Source organism: Pyrgilauda ruficollis, unplaced genomic scaffold (assembly GCF_017590135.1).
Source record: "Pyrgilauda ruficollis isolate IOZ18807 unplaced genomic scaffold, ASM1759013v1 scaffold11, whole genome shotgun sequence".
NCBI lineage: Eukaryota > Metazoa > Chordata > Aves > Passeriformes > Passeridae > Pyrgilauda > Pyrgilauda ruficollis.
This window is the reverse complement of record NW_024509210.1, coordinates 4,944,683-4,963,140: the sequence shown is the minus strand read 5'-3', so window position 1 is coordinate 4,963,140 and position 18,458 is coordinate 4,944,683. Positions and strand designations below refer to the sequence as shown.

General features: G+C 38.2%; 1 protein-coding gene across 1 annotated transcript in view; it reads left to right on the top strand.

Moving 5' to 3' along the window:
- The window catches only part of GRID1 (glutamate ionotropic receptor delta type subunit 1), a 482,309-nt gene that overhangs the window by 362,221 nt on the left and 101,630 nt on the right, over window positions 1–18,458 (top strand). The window contains exons 5-6 of the mRNA XM_041474584.1: window positions 5,816–5,869; window positions 17,551–17,724. Of these exons, the coding sequence (XP_041330518.1) occupies window positions 5,816–5,869; window positions 17,551–17,724 (228 nt within the window). The remainder of the gene's footprint in view (window positions 1–5,815; window positions 5,870–17,550; window positions 17,725–18,458) is intronic.

Sequence of the window (18,458 nt, the reverse complement as noted above, 5' to 3'; positions counted from 1 at the left end):
TTCTCCAAGCCCTCCTTTGCTCACCTTCTTTATGAATAATACTTAAAAATAAGTTTAAAAAAATAAGGAATGGGTTTATCTGTCATTGTCGTGCTGTTCTCTAGGAGGAACTCAGCTCTTCTGCAGGCTGTTTGCTCAGATCCTCCATGATACTCCTCAGATACTCAGCAGTTCTGTGCCGGGGTTTTGCTCTCAGTGCTGAGGGAGACATTTGGTGCAGGAGCTCTGGGTGGGAGCCAGAGACCAGAGGCCCTGAACTGACAGCCCTTGGCATGGCAAGGGGCCCAGGGGTTTGTCGCCTGTCCAGAGCGGACACTGAGGGACGTGGCAGAAGCTAATGACGCCCAGACTTCCTCTTTGCACTGTGAGGGGATAAAACTCAGGAGTTCCTTTGTTTGTGGTCTCCTCAGATGCACAAGCTCAAGCTGTTGTTATTTTGTTATTGTACAAGGTTAAATTATTTTAAGGTTTGAGATGTCTGAGACACTTCCATGGGAAACCTGGGATTGAGGCAGTAAGGGAAGCTGCTCTGTGTGAGTGCGCGGGTGCAGCTGTGAAGGGGCCTCTGTCCCCTCAGCTGGTCCCTCAGGTGCTGCGAGTGTGACAGCCACTGGGGTCCTGGATGCTCAGAATGGGAAGTTTCCTTCACACAGGCACCCTGGGACTGGCCATGATCCATCTGCACGGTAGGGGTCTGCAGTGGGGGGTCTTGCAGTGGGAATGCAGCTGTGCAGGAGGAGCTCTGTAACAGAGACTGAGGCCTGGAGCTGTGGTTGAGGGATGATGGTGACACGGAGCACTCACTGCAGCGCAGTGCATCTGCTCCCTGATGACAGCTGTGATTAGTCATCTCTTCATGCCCTGCTTTCAGCTGGGATAGAGTTAATTTTTCTTCCTAGTAGCTGTTCAGTGCCATGTATTCACTGTGAGAGCAGCACTGCTAACACCCTGATGAGGTAGTTGTTGCTAAGGGATGCTCACTCCAAATCAAGGACTTTTCAGTTTCCATGCTCTGCGCCTGAGGAGGTGCACGAGGAGCTGGGAGGGAGCATGGCCAGGACACAGACCCAAAGTAGCCAAAGGCACATTCCACAGCATAGAGCATCATGCCCAGTATATAAACTGGGGAGGGTTGGCTGGGAGCACTGGTGGCTGCTCAGGAAAGGGTTGGGCATTGGTCAGCAGGTGGGGAGCAGCTGTGTTGTGCATCATTGGAATTCTGGGGTTTATTTTTCTCTGTCTTTTTGTTCTGTCCTTTTTCATTACAGTTATTTTTCAAAGATTTTTTGTTGTTGTTGTTATTAAACTGTTCTTATCTCAACCCACAGGTTTTACCTTTTTTTTCTTGATTATACTTCCTATTCCACTGGGAGAGGTGAGGGAGGTGAGCAAGTTGCTGCATGGGACTTAGTTGCTGGCTGCGGTTAAACCATAGCAGTTTGCAAGAGACTTGGTTTTGAGCTCTTCCAGTGCCTCTTAAGACACCCTTTTCAAATTATTTTCTGTGAACTCCCCAATTTGCCCTCTGCTTTGTTTTTTCATTGTGGAAAGCTGTGATGCTCTTTATCCTCACCATTAAGTTAAAGGATGTGCAAGTAATAACTTTTGCTACTTTGGTATCCCCCCTAGCAAAACGGTCTGGTGGTTCTTTTATATCATGGATTTCAGGGTGGCAATCTTTGTTTCCAAAAATTGAGACACAACAGGAACATCTGTGTTTGCCATCTGCAAGACATTTCCTTCTAGGATCCCAGGGCTAGTTACAGGGCTTCCAGACATTCCTGCTGCCTGTTCCCCTGGGTGCACAGGGAGGGGACAGCAGGTTTGTAACTCTAATACTGCTGCATGTCATTCTGAACTCTTCAGCACATCTTGCTGTCACTGGAACACAGCCTGCCCAGGTCTGTTTGAACACCCAGCATCTCCTCTCAGTTGTGTCCAGCCACTGGTGCCTGCATCCCTTTTTATGCAGCCTGCTTTTTGCTGTTAACAGCAAGGTGCTGACCCGCGCAAAGCAGCCAGGTATTGTGGAAAAGAGCCTTCCCTATTACTGGCCAGCCATTATATGCTTGGAGAGGTTTTCAGGTTTAGATTTTTTGAGAAGGTCAAGAAAGGATTGTTTGTTTTTTTTTTTTCCCCTCTGCAGAATTATTTCTGAACATAGCAGTATTTATTGCTTACTTTCCTAACTTCTTTAATCCTGCAACTGCCATTAGATAAAATAATGAACCGAGTTACTTTTTCATGAAGGCAATGTAAATATTTGTGTTCCACTGTATTCCAATAAAAAAATGTTGTCATGGATTATTGGCAGTAAATTATTTTAAGTTATACATTTGAAATTGAACAAAACTACATATGAAAAACTATCTTTGGTTATTTTTCATGAAGCTTCTTACCCTTTTATCAGTGTTGCTATGAGATCTGAATCTTAATGTTCATATTTTCATTTTCAGTTTCTTCCTTTTTCATTTCTATTGCAAATGCTTACTACTGAGAAATTAAACAGTTTCCTGCATTCACTGCTCCCCTTCCCATCTTCTAGTTCTGGCCTGATTCTGACAGTATAGTTTATATGTTGTCACTTGTAGTGGTCCACTGAGTGAATTACAATTCTCTTCTTTGGGTTCTGCATTTTGCATTCGACTCTTGGAAGGTAGTTGGGGAGGAAGAAGGGCACAGTCTCAAATAAACCCCTCTTTTTTTCCTAATTTTTAGAATTTATTTGCTACTCTGAGGTGAAACAAATGAAACACTCTTTAATTTCCATTGTGCTGTTTATCTCAAAAGCAGCTTTTCTATTTGATAGAAGTGTTTTGAAGCATTGCTCCTAAGTATCACTGAGACCCCCATCTACCTAGAAAGTATAAAAACAAGTAGGACATTTTACACCTATATTAATAATTTTTCCATACAAAACTATGGCATACTTTAACCTGTAAATCCTTCCCCAATAGATGGCAATGCTTTTACTCAGGCACAGTGATCTCACAAATTCATAGCCTACTTTCTTTATATAGGGTACATTTATCAATTAGGATGGAATAGGTCCTTCAAGGATGTTTCATAGACAATTTGTTTTCTTTTTGAATAGATGGACAAAATCTCAAGCAATTTTCAAGATCCTGAACAGCTTGAATAATTAAAAATGGGTGACCATAATTTCCCAAGTATCTTTTTTCTCTTTAAAGTATAAAAAAACTTCACTAAGTTATGATCATTAAATTTTTTCTTACTTTGAGAATTCTCAGTAAATTTCCTTATGACAACACAGGTCTCCAGGACCTTGCTTTTCACACTGCTTAACTTTCATGAGCCTCTGGCAATAGACTGGTGATATCAGAAAGCTGAAACCTGAGAGCTGTTTTTCAATAGGGTTTTTTAAAAGGTTTCATTGGATTGCAAGTTTGTAAATATGGTACAAAATGCAGGAAGTTTCAGCTCCCTCCCAGCACGTTTTCGTTTCGAGTAGCAGTTCAGGCTATGTGTTGCAGTTCGGAACAGAAGATATTTAGAGCCATTTAGACTTGACTACCTACGGTGATGTTTCTAAATACATTTCAAGCTATTAGAATGCAGAGCCATTGGCTCTGTAGGAGGAGCGCTGAGTGGTCTGGCACTCTGATGACTAAAGATAAACTCTTTAACAGCCTAAATTTAGGCACCTCATTTTAAAAACTTTGGCCCAGATATGTGAACCCAGAAGAATGAAATACGATAATTCATTTCAAATTCCCTGGCTCTTGCGTCTCCCCAGCCTGAGCATTTATTCATACAAATTGCTCACTGTTGCAGATGAATCACTAAATGTAGCCAGTGCAATAACTCTGCACCTGAGCATTATTTCATTCTGCTTTGCTAATGCTAGCAGCACTTTGCTCTTTCTCTGTATGTTACAGCACCTGGCTACTTTGGCTTTGTCTGGATATATTTGGGAGATGAATAGGGAGAAAATGTACACATTTTTGCCCTCCTGTTCATCACTGCTATCTTTCCTAAGGGCTGCTGTTCCTCAGGTGGTGAGCTTAATGTTCCTCCCAGCTTAAAACAAATGCAAGGGAGGCAATTATCAAGGGGATAATGCTCTTCATGATGAAGAGAATTACTGCGTTCTGTCTGTGTTGATTTTCCTCTTTCAATGAGTTTGCAGTTTCTCTTGGGATTTTTGTCTCTTTAAAGGAGTATTCAGCTTGGGAATATGAGAAATAGATGGAGGGGTATGTGTGTTGCCCACAATTTTCTTTTGTGGTTGTATGAGCTGCACAAATGAACAAAATTTTAAACCACAGTTACTTAAGCAAGTAATTTATACCTTTTTTAAGGACACAGTGTAAACTAAGATTAATGTTAAAGATGCTGGTGTTGGCTACTTAGTGAAGTTTTACCTCATATTTTTGAAGGAATCGGATATCTCTTAGCCTATATGAAGGATGGATCTCTTGTCATTCCAGTGCAGCCTTAGAAGTCGTGGGCGTTTATTCTAAGCCAGTCATCTGTAGTCAGTGTCATAAGAGAAGGTGATTCATCCCATCTGACACTAAATATCTGAGAGGCTTATTATGCAAATGTGTTCTGAAGAGGAAGGTGGTTGATGATGTTCCTGCTCAGCCCAGTGCTACAGTCTATGGAGCCTCTGAGTACCACTGCAGTCTTTTTTGGCATACTGTGGAAATTATCCAGGTTAAAAACCAGTAACTGGAAATATTTTGTTCATTTGTAATTTTCTGCGCTTTTTTTTTTTTTTAAACTGGGTTCATTTCAGTGATTCATAGGATCATTTATAACAGAGAGATAAGAATATCTGTTCGATAAATGGGGTCATACTGGCACAGACGAAAGAAGTGGTTGAAGGCAGGAAGATTCTAAACCATGTAATGAACTGCCTCCTGAAATACATGTGTGCACTGTTGTATTAGGAGAGACGAACACACTGCAGTAATTGTTTAACCATGTATTAAGCAGGACATTAACAATATCACTGGCAGTGTAGTGTATATCTCTCCATGCTTGCTATCACTTTATTAGACTATTAAGTGTCTTGAAATGAGCTTATCTATGTCAAACAAAGGTGACATTTAGGAACTTGTGTGTTTATTGTGAGATCCTTCATCTGAGGTTTTCTCTCAGTACTAGTAGTGCAATCTTCTCCAGTTTTAGCTTCCCAGTGGGTTATACATGTATGGATAAATATGCAAACTGCTGAGATGGGATGTTTCTTTATAATATGTAGTGATTATCCAAGTTCATACCAAGAAGAAAATAATATGCAAATAACTTTTTCTTGAGCCTTATGTAAATACGAGGAGAAGATGAACTCTCATATAAATGTGTGAACTTCACTTGAGCACCTCATTGTTGTGTTTTTAATTAACTAGGTTAGTTAACAGATTAGCTACCAGAGGTGTAATGAGCCAGAGACAATATATTTTGGGAGGCAAATTGAAAAGAAACCCAGTTGAGGAGGATGTATTAGATATATCATAGAGAAGTTAGATCTCCTGAGCTGCATGTTCTGTGCAGTTATTTATCACAGGATCCTTTATGCTCATGTACCAGCCTGTCCCAGTGTGCTTTTGTGGTACAGGACACAGGGCACTTTGCTTTAGGAACTGAAGTCAGAGGAAGGTGGCTATCTCCAATTAGTGTTCCATAAAGCAGCAGAGGAAGAGCTGAATAGAACTATATAGAAACAATATCAGTAGCAATGAAAACAGTCAAAATGAGCTTTATAGTACATTTTTATATAAGTTCTTTCTGGAATATATTTTCCATGTTTTATTTATTTTTATTATTATGTTTCTTTTTATTTTTGTAGGCTGTGGAAACCAACCTTGCATCAAAGGATAGTCACTGGGTCTATGTAAATGAGGTAAGAAAGTCAAAAGAGAAAACACAGCTTGCTACATTCACTCATCACCATCTTTTGTTTCATATGTTTTGACACACCAGATTGAGCATACATGTAGCATTTTTGCTTTTTGAATGGCACAGGGTTCAAACTCCGTGGTGTCATTGCTTGTCTGTCTTAGTTGAATTGGCATAGGTTGGACACCAGAGGTCAAGATAAAGCTTCCAATATACCTCAGAGAACTTTTACCTTCCTGCTGGCACTATTTCATTAGCTATTTAGGAGGCAGAGAATATCTCATAAGAAATCTCAAACACAGGCATCTCCCTGGCAGAAGCTCACCCTCCTTCACCCTGCTGTGAAATCTGCACACAGATGCCAGGAGACGAAAGAGCCCTTGCAAGCTTAGTCCATTCAAATATGTATTTACATGACACACAGGCTTTCTCTAGTGCAGAACTGTGTTGGTGTATTGGCCAACATCCAGATTAACTTAAATTCAAAATGTAATGTTTCTCTCTGCAGCAAGTGGGATCCTGTCCTGCTACAATGATTATTTATTTTACCTTAGTGCCATGATGCCCTAATGAGAATCTGTTCAGATTCTTATTTCAAAAACAATGAAATGTTGTACCATATAAAGTAACTTATAAATCACTGATAAATGGCAGTATTTTATAATTTCCTTGTTTAAATAATGATTTATTTAAAGATAGCAAAATATATAATTTAAAAAGAACAGTGTTCACTGTCTTATTTTTACATTATAAATACATAGCCTCTAATTTAATAGCCAATTCCTTTGTTAATTTCTCCCTCCTTTCTTTGCACCTAGCTAATAATTTTGGATAGGCAACTTTTAATAGTAACTATAAATTGTATTGTATGGCATTAGACAGGCTCTGTAATTAAATAGGGGTTAGGGAAAGCGAGTGAAATCCCTGCTTGTAAAGGCTTTATAAATTCTTTCTAATCCTTTTTACATTTAAGTACCTCCTGGTTTGTCAGCTGCTGTAATGACCCACTACAAAACATCAGCAAGATGCCCAGAGAGTCAGTGTTTATATTCACATAAAGATAATACAGTGCATATTTCCCTAAACATTTATAGAGAGGGAGTGTTTGTGAATTTTTTATTGCTTCTGTTATTGTTCAGATGTTAAAATTCACTTCACAAAGCATGAATCTGAAACATTGTGGTAAAAGCCTTCAGCACTCATGCACTAATGTGTGCACACTCATACACACACAAACAAATCACACAGGGTGTCAGTTCTGCTTCTCTTTTGGAAGCTTTTGTTTTTTTCTCCTTTGTGACTGAAGACTGGGTAGGGAAGCTATGGGAGCAGCATGTGAATTTAGAGTATAAATTTCTAGTGAAAAATAGCAGTGCAGATAATTTATAAATTTCTCAAAATGCAATTCAGTCCAAACAGACGATTAGAGAAGCTTTTCAGACTCACAAAACTTTGGAGAAGTCTTTGCAGGCAAAAGGAAGAGGAAATGTCTTGGCTTTGGCTGTCCTTTCTTTAACAGAAGTGCTGGAGTTTGTGTGTGTGCTTAAAGCTTCTGTTGAAAGGGGCATTGAGCATCTCGATGGATGCATCTATAGAAATTTGGAGGTTCCTTAGGGCTTGCTTCTTATTTAAGTGTGCATCCCCCCATGCTAGCAAGAGGACAGACTGATTAAGCTTTCCATGTACATGTTTCCAATTAGTGGTAGTGGGAACTACATGAATATTTGCTGGAAAAGGTGATGCTGATTCTTACTGTGATTTGCGGAATGGAATTAACTTTTAATTCCCAACTGTCAAATCAGCTGTTTTTGATGTATTTCCATGAGACTAGTAGTCCATTATGCAAATGGACCAAAGTCTTAGCCAGTCCTTTATTTTTTTTTTTTTGTGCCTGCGCAGATGAAGGACCCTACATTTCCCTGTTCACCCTGAAACCTAATGATCCCATTGCAAGGGAAGAAGGGTGTAGGTCTGGCTGGTTGAAGGGGCAGTAGCTGGAAGAGAGCACAGGGACAATTTTTTCCATGGTGGTTCCTTGTAGGAAGAGCACTGAACGGTAAACAGTTTTTTAAGGCCTTTTGCACTTCAGGGAGCCATTGAAGGGCCTTGTAGAGCTTGGGCTTTTGAGATCTGCTGACCCAGAGCACCTTACAGAGTGCTCTGTCTCCCAGTTCTCATCAAGCCAACGAGGACCTGGAACTTGGACTTACCTTGCTACAGGAAGCATAACTATATAGCATGATGTTATTTCAGTAAGGGATTTTATTGTTTTCTTACTTTAATTAAATCTACTTTACTCTCTCTGCACTGACAATCTGATAAAAATTTGTATTCCTTTTTTTTTTTTTTTTTTTTATTTTATTTTCCCTTGTGTGCCTTCCCTTGTGGTAGAATAGGAGTTAAGTTTTAGAGGTAGAACAAATTTTATCACTTAAATTTTGTTAGATAAGCAAGACCACCAAGCTTTGGATGAGTTAACTTTAAATCTATATAACTGGTAATTACACAGGAAATGAGCAAACAGCTATACTGATAAAGTCCTGTTTGCTAGTTTTCAATAACCCAGGTCTGTGCTGAAGTATCTGTTCAGTTTGGATGCCATTGCTGGTGAGAAAGGACTTGGTCATCTTTAGAAAAAGGCTGGTTAATTTGGAGTTAAATTTATTGTGTGAGATTGGAAGGCTGAAAATTTGGCAGGTTTTCTAGGGTAAGAGAATACAAAGGGATGGGTCTTTTCAGGCAGTATCATGTCCTCATATGTCCTCTTTGCAGCCTAAGTCATAAAAAACTTACTGCTTAAAAAAATATATATTTGTTGTCCACTTTTCTGGTTTCTAACAGGTTATGTTTCAATATTGCAATAGCAAAATCTTCCAAATGATGACTACTACATGCTTAGCTGTGTCTCCAGAATAGTCCAAAACACTTCATTATTGTTGACTGTGTGGGGAGTTGTCAGTGACCTGCAGTTTTGGAAGACCTGTTAGAACATATCTGGTGTTCTGCTTGTACCTTTTCTGTTTATACCTTTGATGGTTGAAGTGACCCACCAGCTTGGATCAACTTGTGCTGCTGCTTCTTTTGGCAAGACTGGCACAGTTACAGATGGCCCCTGTTTTTTGGATGTTTATTTCCTGCTTTTTTCCCCAGGTTTCTTTATTATTTTTATTTTTCTCCTTTCTTTGTCTTTCATACCTGGCATTAAGCATCTCTGTTGGCTCCTCATGACATTTTTCATTCTCCTCTTCTCTTTTTCTGCCTTTTCTGATAAAATGCTGTGCCTTGCCCAGGGCATGTGTCTGTGGGAGAGGTACAAGAGCAATACTTGAAACTGAATTTGGATGATGTTGTACCAGGAGCAGTGCTCCAGGAGCTTGTGTCTGCTTCTTTATTAGTAGCAGCAGTAGGTCTGGGAGTATAAAAAAGTGTTAAAACCATATTTCCCTTTTTGTGGGACATTTCATGGTTTTAAAATTGTCTCCATTCCAAGGGTAAAGAAAAAATAAATTATTCTGGAAAAGTAGAATATTGAACAAAAATATAATCAAATTAAACTCAGTATTTATTCCCTCATATCAATATATTTAATTATAATTCCAAGTTTCTAAACATTCACTATTTTTACACGTAAATTAGTACAGAAAGCAATGAACTTCTCTTCCTGGAATGGTACAGAATTTGGCAGATAATTCAAATTAGTTGTTTCACTATTAAGACATAATTTCTATAATTTATTTTTTAACTTCTTTTTTATTCAGTAGTTTAATCAAAAGCTGTAAGACACAGTCTGGCAAAGCACAAGACTACTTTTTGATATAGAACACTTTTTGTGGAGGGCAGATAGGGATGAAAAAAAGGCAAGGTAGTGTTATGTCAAAAAACATCTGTACCCACTCTGAAGCTGAGGAGAGGTGAGGGAAAAACTTGTTTGGAAATATGCAGAAGACAGTGTTTTAAAAAGTGCTTTTTTTTTTTTTTTTTTTTTTTTTTGAAAGAAATGCCCCAAAGACAAGAAATTAAAATAAAGGAAGATTTTAATTTCCTTCCAGTGGAGATAATAGGGTTGGGACACAGACAGAGCTTCACAAATTTCCTTTGATTGACGTTATCTGTACATGTTTAAAATGTTAAGGCAGCCATCAGTTCAGATTTCATTATGGCTGAGGAAGAATGGGCTAAGGAAGCCAGAAGGTAATTGGTGTGAAAGTGATCATGCCATGGTAACATGAACTTTTTGGAGAAAAGGGAGAGGTGGGAAAAGGACCATGGGGATAACGGACATCAAAAAATTGTTCAGCTTCACAGCTTTGGAAAATTAGTAATGCTTTTGGAAAGATAACACAGTAAGTAAAGGGTTTCTGAAGAATTGTGGAATTCTCTGAAGATGAAGGCATAACAAAGTATCCTTGTGGTGACAGTGGGTTATCTTCACAGACCTTGAAATCAGAGATGCATTCTAAAGAAAAAGTGATTTAAGAAAAGGTCTAGGGAAGAGTGTAAAGGAGTAACAAAGTAACGGATTATAAAATAAGGCTGTGTTGCAAAATGACTCATACCAGGGATCATGAAAAGTAATAAAAAAGGCTTATATATAGCAGAAGATAAAGTGAGAGGTGATTACTTGAAAAATGGGGGTGTAATGTTTTTACTTAGTTCACTGATTCTGACTTTATAGGAACTATTAATTATTACCAGACTGTTAAGAACACTTGTTGTAGTTCCAGTTGTTTTAGATGAATTTGAAGCACTCCACCAGGTGAGATTTAATATAGAGAAGTGCTTTTGCTCGTGGCTACAAAATTAGGTATAGGTGGTGAGCATCTTCAGGAGCAGCTTAGAATCCTTGTGGATAAAAGCCAGAATGAGAATCAGTGCTGTTGTGTTCCTGCTGAGTTAGCAAATGTAGTCCTCAGATATGATACCAGAAACATCCATTGTAAGATAAGGGAGGCAATTATTTTGCTCTGTTTGACATCAGCTTGGCTTTGTTGGAACAGTATTGCAAGTTTTGGGCAAAATACTTTAAAACAGAACAAGGCATGCAGAGCAATGTTGAAAATGAAGAGAAAAGCACTTAGTGTGATGAAAGCTTGGTAAAATATGACCCATGTGTAAAGGCTGAAAAACTTGGATACAAACATAACAAGAATATGATCACATCTTCAATCTGGAAATACAAGGGAAATACAATTTAATCTTCTGCAGTGGAAATTAGATCTAGTATTGGAAAATGGTTTATGATCCAAGTATGACAGTGTATAGGAACAACTTCCTAGGTTATCTTCTTCCATCCCATCATCTGTCTCTTTTCATACCTGATTCTGCTCTTGTTTTTTATTCTTCATATTTCAACATCCTACTTACATTATATAAGTCAGCTAAATATTTTCAGTGTCAGAATGGAAAGACAAATACAACTGTGTTTTCAATGCCACTGGGTATTTTCTGATCTGCACCTTCTGCTCTAGGACTCTCCATGTATCTTTTTTCAATGTGGTTATGACAGTGACAGTTTATGCAAAGAGTCACTGCATATACTTCTTACTGAACCATTTATTCAGGACTTTTGGTGGTAAACATGAATGCATGGGATCTGTGACTCATGGTTGGTTTCCAGCCATGGAAATCACGGAGCTCCATCCTTCTCTGTCTAGTGAATAAGCTGGAATGACTGTGTTTGATTGGATTTTGTCAGCCAAATCCACCCTTGGGGCCACCTCAGTGATTTGACTTAGCCAGGGATGAACTGAGCATTGTGTTTCCTGGTATCAATCATTTGTAATGGAGGATTATATTGTAATTGTGTGTGGTTTGGGTAGAAGAATGCCTCGTAATGAATTACTTGCACTTTTAATGTTTTAAAAATAGATTTAATTGTAAGGTGTAAAAAGCGAGTCTGAAAGCTAAAGATCAGAGCTCCCTCTTGACTACAGTTTTCATTTGTTGCTTTTACATTACATTGATTTTCATTGATTCAGATCAATCCACACCAGAGCAGATACAAAGGAGCATTTCTCATTTACACAAAATAACTTCTTTTTTAGTTTTAGAATCACCACATTCTGTGCCAAATGGACTAACAAATGCTGAAATTCAATTCGCTTGAAGTTCTCAAATTATTGCAAACAGTAATAGCGGGGAGAACTAGTAGAAATTTCATGACATTATTTTTTTACTGTCTAAGAGATCAGGTAGTTTCTAGAAAGGAATGTACTGTAGGGTAAAGAAGTCCTTGTAGGTTAAGTGCCAACCTCCTGTGGGTATTTCTCAGGGCACAGTGGTTTAAGAAGTGAGGAGGTTAGTGGGTGACTGAATTTCTGTATTCCTGTGTTTCAACATACAGTTTAATGCTATGCAGAGTAACTTGAATCTAAGGTTGAAAATGGGCTCATTTCTTTATCTCTTAGAAGAAGTTGTGCTGTTATTTGTCCCATTTAAAAGCAAACAAACAAAAATCAAACAGCTTACACTGCAACATTGTGGGGTGGATAGCTGAAAGGTAAGTTGTATTTGTAATGGCTCCTGCAAAAAGATGCTTTTTTTTTATAGATAGAATGTGGAAAACCAGTTGATCCTCATGTACTAACCTGAACTTAATAACTGGGGTTTTTAAAAAATCATCAGTAGCTTTTGCAGTGCTAAGGAAAACCATGTTTATTTAAAAAAACAAGTCAGGGACTAATTTTTTATTGGTGGAAAGCTGTTTTCAATAAGAAATCTGAAACAAATAGTTGTAGAAATAGAACATTATACAAATTCCAAGTCCACAGGAAAGCAAAGTATTCCGTAGTAAAGAAACACCAGAAATTCTTGTAAGCTTTAATTAACAAATAAAACTAAACTCTGATTAACACCCAGAAAAAGTTGCTTTTTAATATTTTCTCTTTTCAATCCTCAATAAAGATCCTGATTTGAGTCAGTAAGCACAGAGAAACTACTAAAGCAAATGCAGCTCTAATGTATCTGGCTGAATTCTTCCCAACTATTTTGATATTTGTCAGAAAAGCCTTCTTAGCTGAGAAAGAGAAGGGAAAAGTGATGTGGGAAGAAAAGTTCTTGGAATTTTTTTTTTTTTTTGCCAGAAAAGCAATAAAAAATTTTGGAAATATAGCAAGAGTAGACAATTCATCAGAGAAGCCTTAGACAGAAAGTTAGAGTGCTAAGAGACTTTGGGAACTCTGGGCCATGTGGAGATGACATTGTCCTCATCACTTGAATACCAGTCAAAAATTTTAGACAGCAGTTGACCTTATTCTTCCTTTTTGGACAGATGATGCTTTCCAAAGGATGCTGGTGGTGATGCTAGTAGATTAATTTATAGATCTTCAATGGACAGATAAAACTTTCTCAAGCTCAGCCCAGGTGATCAGTCAGAGCATAGTGCAGAAAAATGGCTATTGATGCTTTTCCTTTCCCCTCTCAGGACATTCACCCAGAGCATCTTTCTGCTAATCCTTCTCTGCACTCAAGCTCACTTCTTTTTTCTGCTGTTTTCATAGGTCTCCCTTCACCACTGTTTCAGTGTCTATAGGGGGCAGTTTTCTATATGAGGGACAAGAAAATGTCTCATCAACCCCCTGGTGTGACATACTTCTTACTTTCCATTTCCATCCTGCACTTCTGTTGCTTCTGCCAATATTTGTCTTCTTTCCTTTCACCACATCAGACATGCCCAGTATGTCTGTAGGTACTACTGGTCCTCTTGATTTGAGAATCAAATGGCTTCTCAGCTGTCATCTGGGCACCTCTTTATTATTTTCCTTTATAAAATATTTTTTGAAAGTTGAGAAAAATGAGCAGAAAATAGAATAGTAATTATCAGATAAAGTCTAGCTCAGCAAGATACTTTTTTCCCCAAGGGCAGCATGTAGGCAGGTGTAAGATAATGAGTGATGAGCAGAGTTTTCTTAGCACATGCCTGTAGAGCAATATTGGGAAAACTCACTTTGGGAGAAAAAAAACATATGAATGAAGTGGTTTTTCTTCACTTTTTTGGAGAATATTTTTCCAGAAATGCCTATGTTATTGCATTTTGGGTGATCAACAGTCCCCATGCAAATTGTTGTGGCCTAATTTTTGCTTGGGTAGAGCCAGGACTGGGGTCCTGCTCACTTTTTTTCTTCATATGGAAGTGCCTAATCTTATTTTCTTTGTTTCATTTTAAAGCACCAATCTGTGTAATGATATTTGTGTTTACTTTGATAACCAGAAGTTGGTAAATTTTTAATACTTGCCTATATCTTACTTTTTCTTGGAAAACTTCAGACCGTTTAATAATCATTTACAAATACAAGTGGGGCAAACATTCTAAGATATTCTCAAATTGTACAAAAATACAGAGTAAAAAAAGTTTAAAAATAGAATAGAAATACAAGGAACACAGTGTGGAAATTTCAGAAGATTTAGGGAATGACACATTTCAATGCAAAATGTAGCAATTTGCAATTACAATTTATTCTAATTGTATTCCAGGTACTCTATATTTATTACTTGCCTAAGGAAATCTCACTTCTCTCCTTTTGGCTGCGATCTTCAACACTGCAGCATTTATATTTATTTATTTATTCCCACAGAAATCTGTGGGTTTTCTTTTTCTGATAACTGCTTGAAAGTTATACATAGACTTGAACCAGTACTGGATATGTACTTGCATCATGCCCAAAGAAATGTGTAGAGTTTAGAACTGGTCTGATTCTACTGCTGTGGAGTTACACAGAAAGAGTCTCAGTCAGCTAGGAGCAAGCTCATAGATGAGCCTTGATGAGTTGTTTTATCAGTGAATAATAATAATAATATTTTTTTCCCCACACTAATATCAGTGGTGGGGTTTTTGTTTGCTTTGTCCAGGTTTTACTATCATTTTGTGTGCTGTCGCAGCATGCCTGGGCCTGCAAATGAGAGAATTTTTAGTATGGAATAATATTTTGTTAAATCAGAGGATCTTTTACTGTATAGGCATTCACTATGATCTGAGAAAGACATCTGGACACTCAGTGCAGGGTCCTTATATCTAGAAATAGAGCTAATTAAATTAGGACATCCCTGTAGAGACTTTTAGGAGCATTGGGTAAAAAGAAGTAAGGTGTAGTACTGGATGTGTGGGAGGGCAATGAGGATGGGAGTTGGACAGGTGATTATGCACAGACCATTAGAATTCATCATTGTGTTAGAACAATTGTTCATTGTATTAGAACATTTTCTGTGGTAAGAAAAGTGAATGGTGTTCTTTCTTTGAAGGATCAATCTTTTTATTTGCATATATGTGTGTATATTTACATGTGTGTGTCCGTCTGTTCATGTGGGATGCAGAGAAGCCAGCAATATGTAAATGTTGAACAAATTACCTCCAGGGTAAGCTGTGATGAACCTTCTCAAAAAATAGCTGATTGAATGTTTTCTGGATTTTCAACAAGTTTTCATTTATAGATGTAAATAGTGCATTGAGGGGAGTTAGAATAACCCATCAAACAGTATTGATACTACTGAAAAAATCCAAATAAATCTCAAACTTGTCTCCATGAACATCTTTGTTCTTACTGCTGTTCTTTTTAATCCTCCAGTTTCTCAGGGATATATTTTCTGGAAATATGTTTCAGTTCTTTAAATTATTAATGCTATTAAAATTTATAATTTTCTGTCATTACCTCTAAGAAAATAGAGATTGTAATGTGAAACATAATTGTCTCATTCTGCGATTTGTGTTATGATAGTTGAGCACAACTAAAGCAGATTTAAGTATTCCCCTGAGCAATATGACGTGGTTTTGCAAACTAACTGAAGTTCTGTGTGTGCAGATAAATAAACAGATAAACTAATTCCACAAGTGGCCAATATTTGTGTTTCTGCCCATCTTTGAAAGGCTGTGTGTCACTTAGAGGGGACACAAAATGTGTGTGGTGAGAGCTGAACTGAAGGTTTGGGTGATGTGTGATTCTTTGTTTTTTCAGTTTTCAGCCATTTGGTCTGAGTGTGCCTACCAAGGGATGCAGCCTAGGAGGTTATGGGTTAAAGTTATGCCATTAAATTGTCTCTCCCTCAGACTTCAGCTTAGAGGTGTGTTTTAACACCCCTCAGATCCATTGAGGGGAAATCTTGAGGAGTCTGTATAGCTTGGGAGTCTGCTGCATTGTCTCTTTGTGAGGCTAGAAAACGCTGCCCAGCATTTTCTGTTAAGCCTCAAAACCTTTGTCTTCTCTAAGAATATATTTGTGTTCTGATTTACTGTTTTCATGCCATACCAGTTGGTCTCTCATTAATGCAATGAATGTCACCTTCTGCAAAGTTCCTAACAAAAAAAAAAAGGAGAAATTGGCAAAAAAGAACTGTGTTGAGCCAAGGTACAGTACTAGTCAACCATAACAAGTAATTATTATAACCCCATGGTCATTTCCTTCACAGCTTGACAAAAAAATGGCAAGAAAACAAAATTATTTTTTCTTGAATGTTAAAAATCCAGGGCCAGGCTCACATCTGCTGATGATGCATCACAAGGCGTGGGCCCGTTGACCAAGCACCTGCAGCAACATGAGTAATTTGCAGCCCCCTGAGCTGCAAGGGGCTGAGAGAGCCCTGTGCAGGCTGGGCACTGGGCTGGCCCAGCTGTGCAGCCAGGGCAGTCCAGCTGTGCTGGCGATGGGCTGATGTGATTTGCAGATGCTGCTGGTGGCCCTGCTGAGGAGCTGGGATGTAGAGCAGATGCCTGGGGGGTGAGGGCAGGCAGCAGTTAGATTTGTGATTCTGTGTGTCTTTCCTCATAGTGAACTCCTGCCAGGACAAAAACATCACAAGCTGCCTCTTTGTTATGATTTCAGGATCAGCTAAGCGTGTGATTTTCAAACTGGGGTAAAAAAAAAGAGGTTTTGTTTTTGTGTCTGTCTTTAAACACAAAATATGTAAAGCATGGAGAGGACCTGGCTCCAGCCTCCCTGTAAGAGCAGTAGATGCAGGCTCTGTCCCAGGATGGATTAGGAAGTTGGAGCGTGTAAAGGTCTGCAGAGAAGCTTTAGAAATTGTGAAGCCTGGAAAGAAAAGCAGGCTGTCCTTGAGGTCTCCTTATATCTTCTCCCAAATTTTTCTGTGTGCACAAACTGATGTTCCTAAATGTGTCAGATCCCTCCATAAAGTTTCTTCTATTTTTTATTTCCTAATACAGACAACCTCAAAAGACTTCCTTGAGTCATTATCAGGATTAGTCTGCAGAAATGATCTACTGTACTTATGGGAAAAGTGCTTTCTTGTAATGTTGTTCACAGGTGAAACAGCCATATTTCCTGAAGACTGTTATGTTTTTCGATTGTTATTTTGTCCTGAGGATATAGTGAGGTTCTAGTCTGTCAAACAAAAGGTCTTTCTATATAAATTTCATTTTGAGCCTTTTTTTTTTTTTTTAAGAGATCTATTGAGACCATTTTGGTGCTTTCCTTTGAGGAACTACATCTGCAAAACTGTAGTATTGCCAAGATGGATGGTACTGTGTTAGGCTGTTTTCTTTTGTTTCAGATGATGTATAAAAAACAGCATTGCTGTTATTAAACACAGAATAACATTTGGCATAGACTAAGCATTTGCATCTGCAAAATATTTCTCCTATTGTATTTATAAAAAAACATTTAATCAATAATGAAAGAAATACATAAAATGTCTGGAGAAACCTATGTTCTTAAATGGCTGTGTCTCTGTTCACAGGAAATCACTGATAATGAAATATTAGAGCTGGTGCATAGTGCTCTGGGGAGGATGACAGTGATCCGGCAGATTTTCCCTCTGGCAAGGGACAACAACCAGAGGTGCATGAGGAACAACCACCGAATATCATCGCTGCTGTGTGATCCACAGGAAGGCTATCTTCAGATGCTGCAGGTCAGTAGCTGTGCACAGCAGAAAAAAGTCCATCTTAAGAATTTGCCAATGGACAGTTTTCTGTGGCTGTATTAATTCAGAGGAGGAAGGAAATGAGTACAGATAAATCTGATCTGGTCAATGTTTCTTGACTTTATTAATTTATTTTATTTCCCAGTGCTGAGTGCTTTAGATGTGATGTTACATCCATGAAGTGTCAGCAAGTGGTTGCACTAACTCAGAGCTTATTTTGCATATTTCATTCTCTTAAGAATTTTTTATATTTGAAAAATGTTGTGCCATTATAGTCCTGTGATATTGCTGCTTATTGCATTTATGCTTATTAAACATCTGCTGTGAAAGAGTTAATCTGGGAGGATAATAGAACTCTGATAAGTATTGGGCTGCAGAGCATTTCATATTTAGGTAATGGACTGAATAAAGCTGATGTATTCAGTCTGTCCCTTTTCAATAGTCTCAGAAGTCTCCAGCAGCTGCTAATTGTCTGTGCATATAAAATATGCACTGCTAGTTCAAGTTTCAGGTTTTGGTAACACATCTGACTCTGGTGTTAGCAACATCTTGACATTTCTTGGCAATTTGTCCCAGATACCAGAATTTTTCTTGCAGTGATTTAAATATTATTTAATAGGTGCTATTTCCAATGATAGTGCAATAATTCAGAAACAAAGGCCTTGGACTTTCAATAGGACTTGTGTGTTTTGATTTATTTTAGACATAGTTAAAAATCTCAT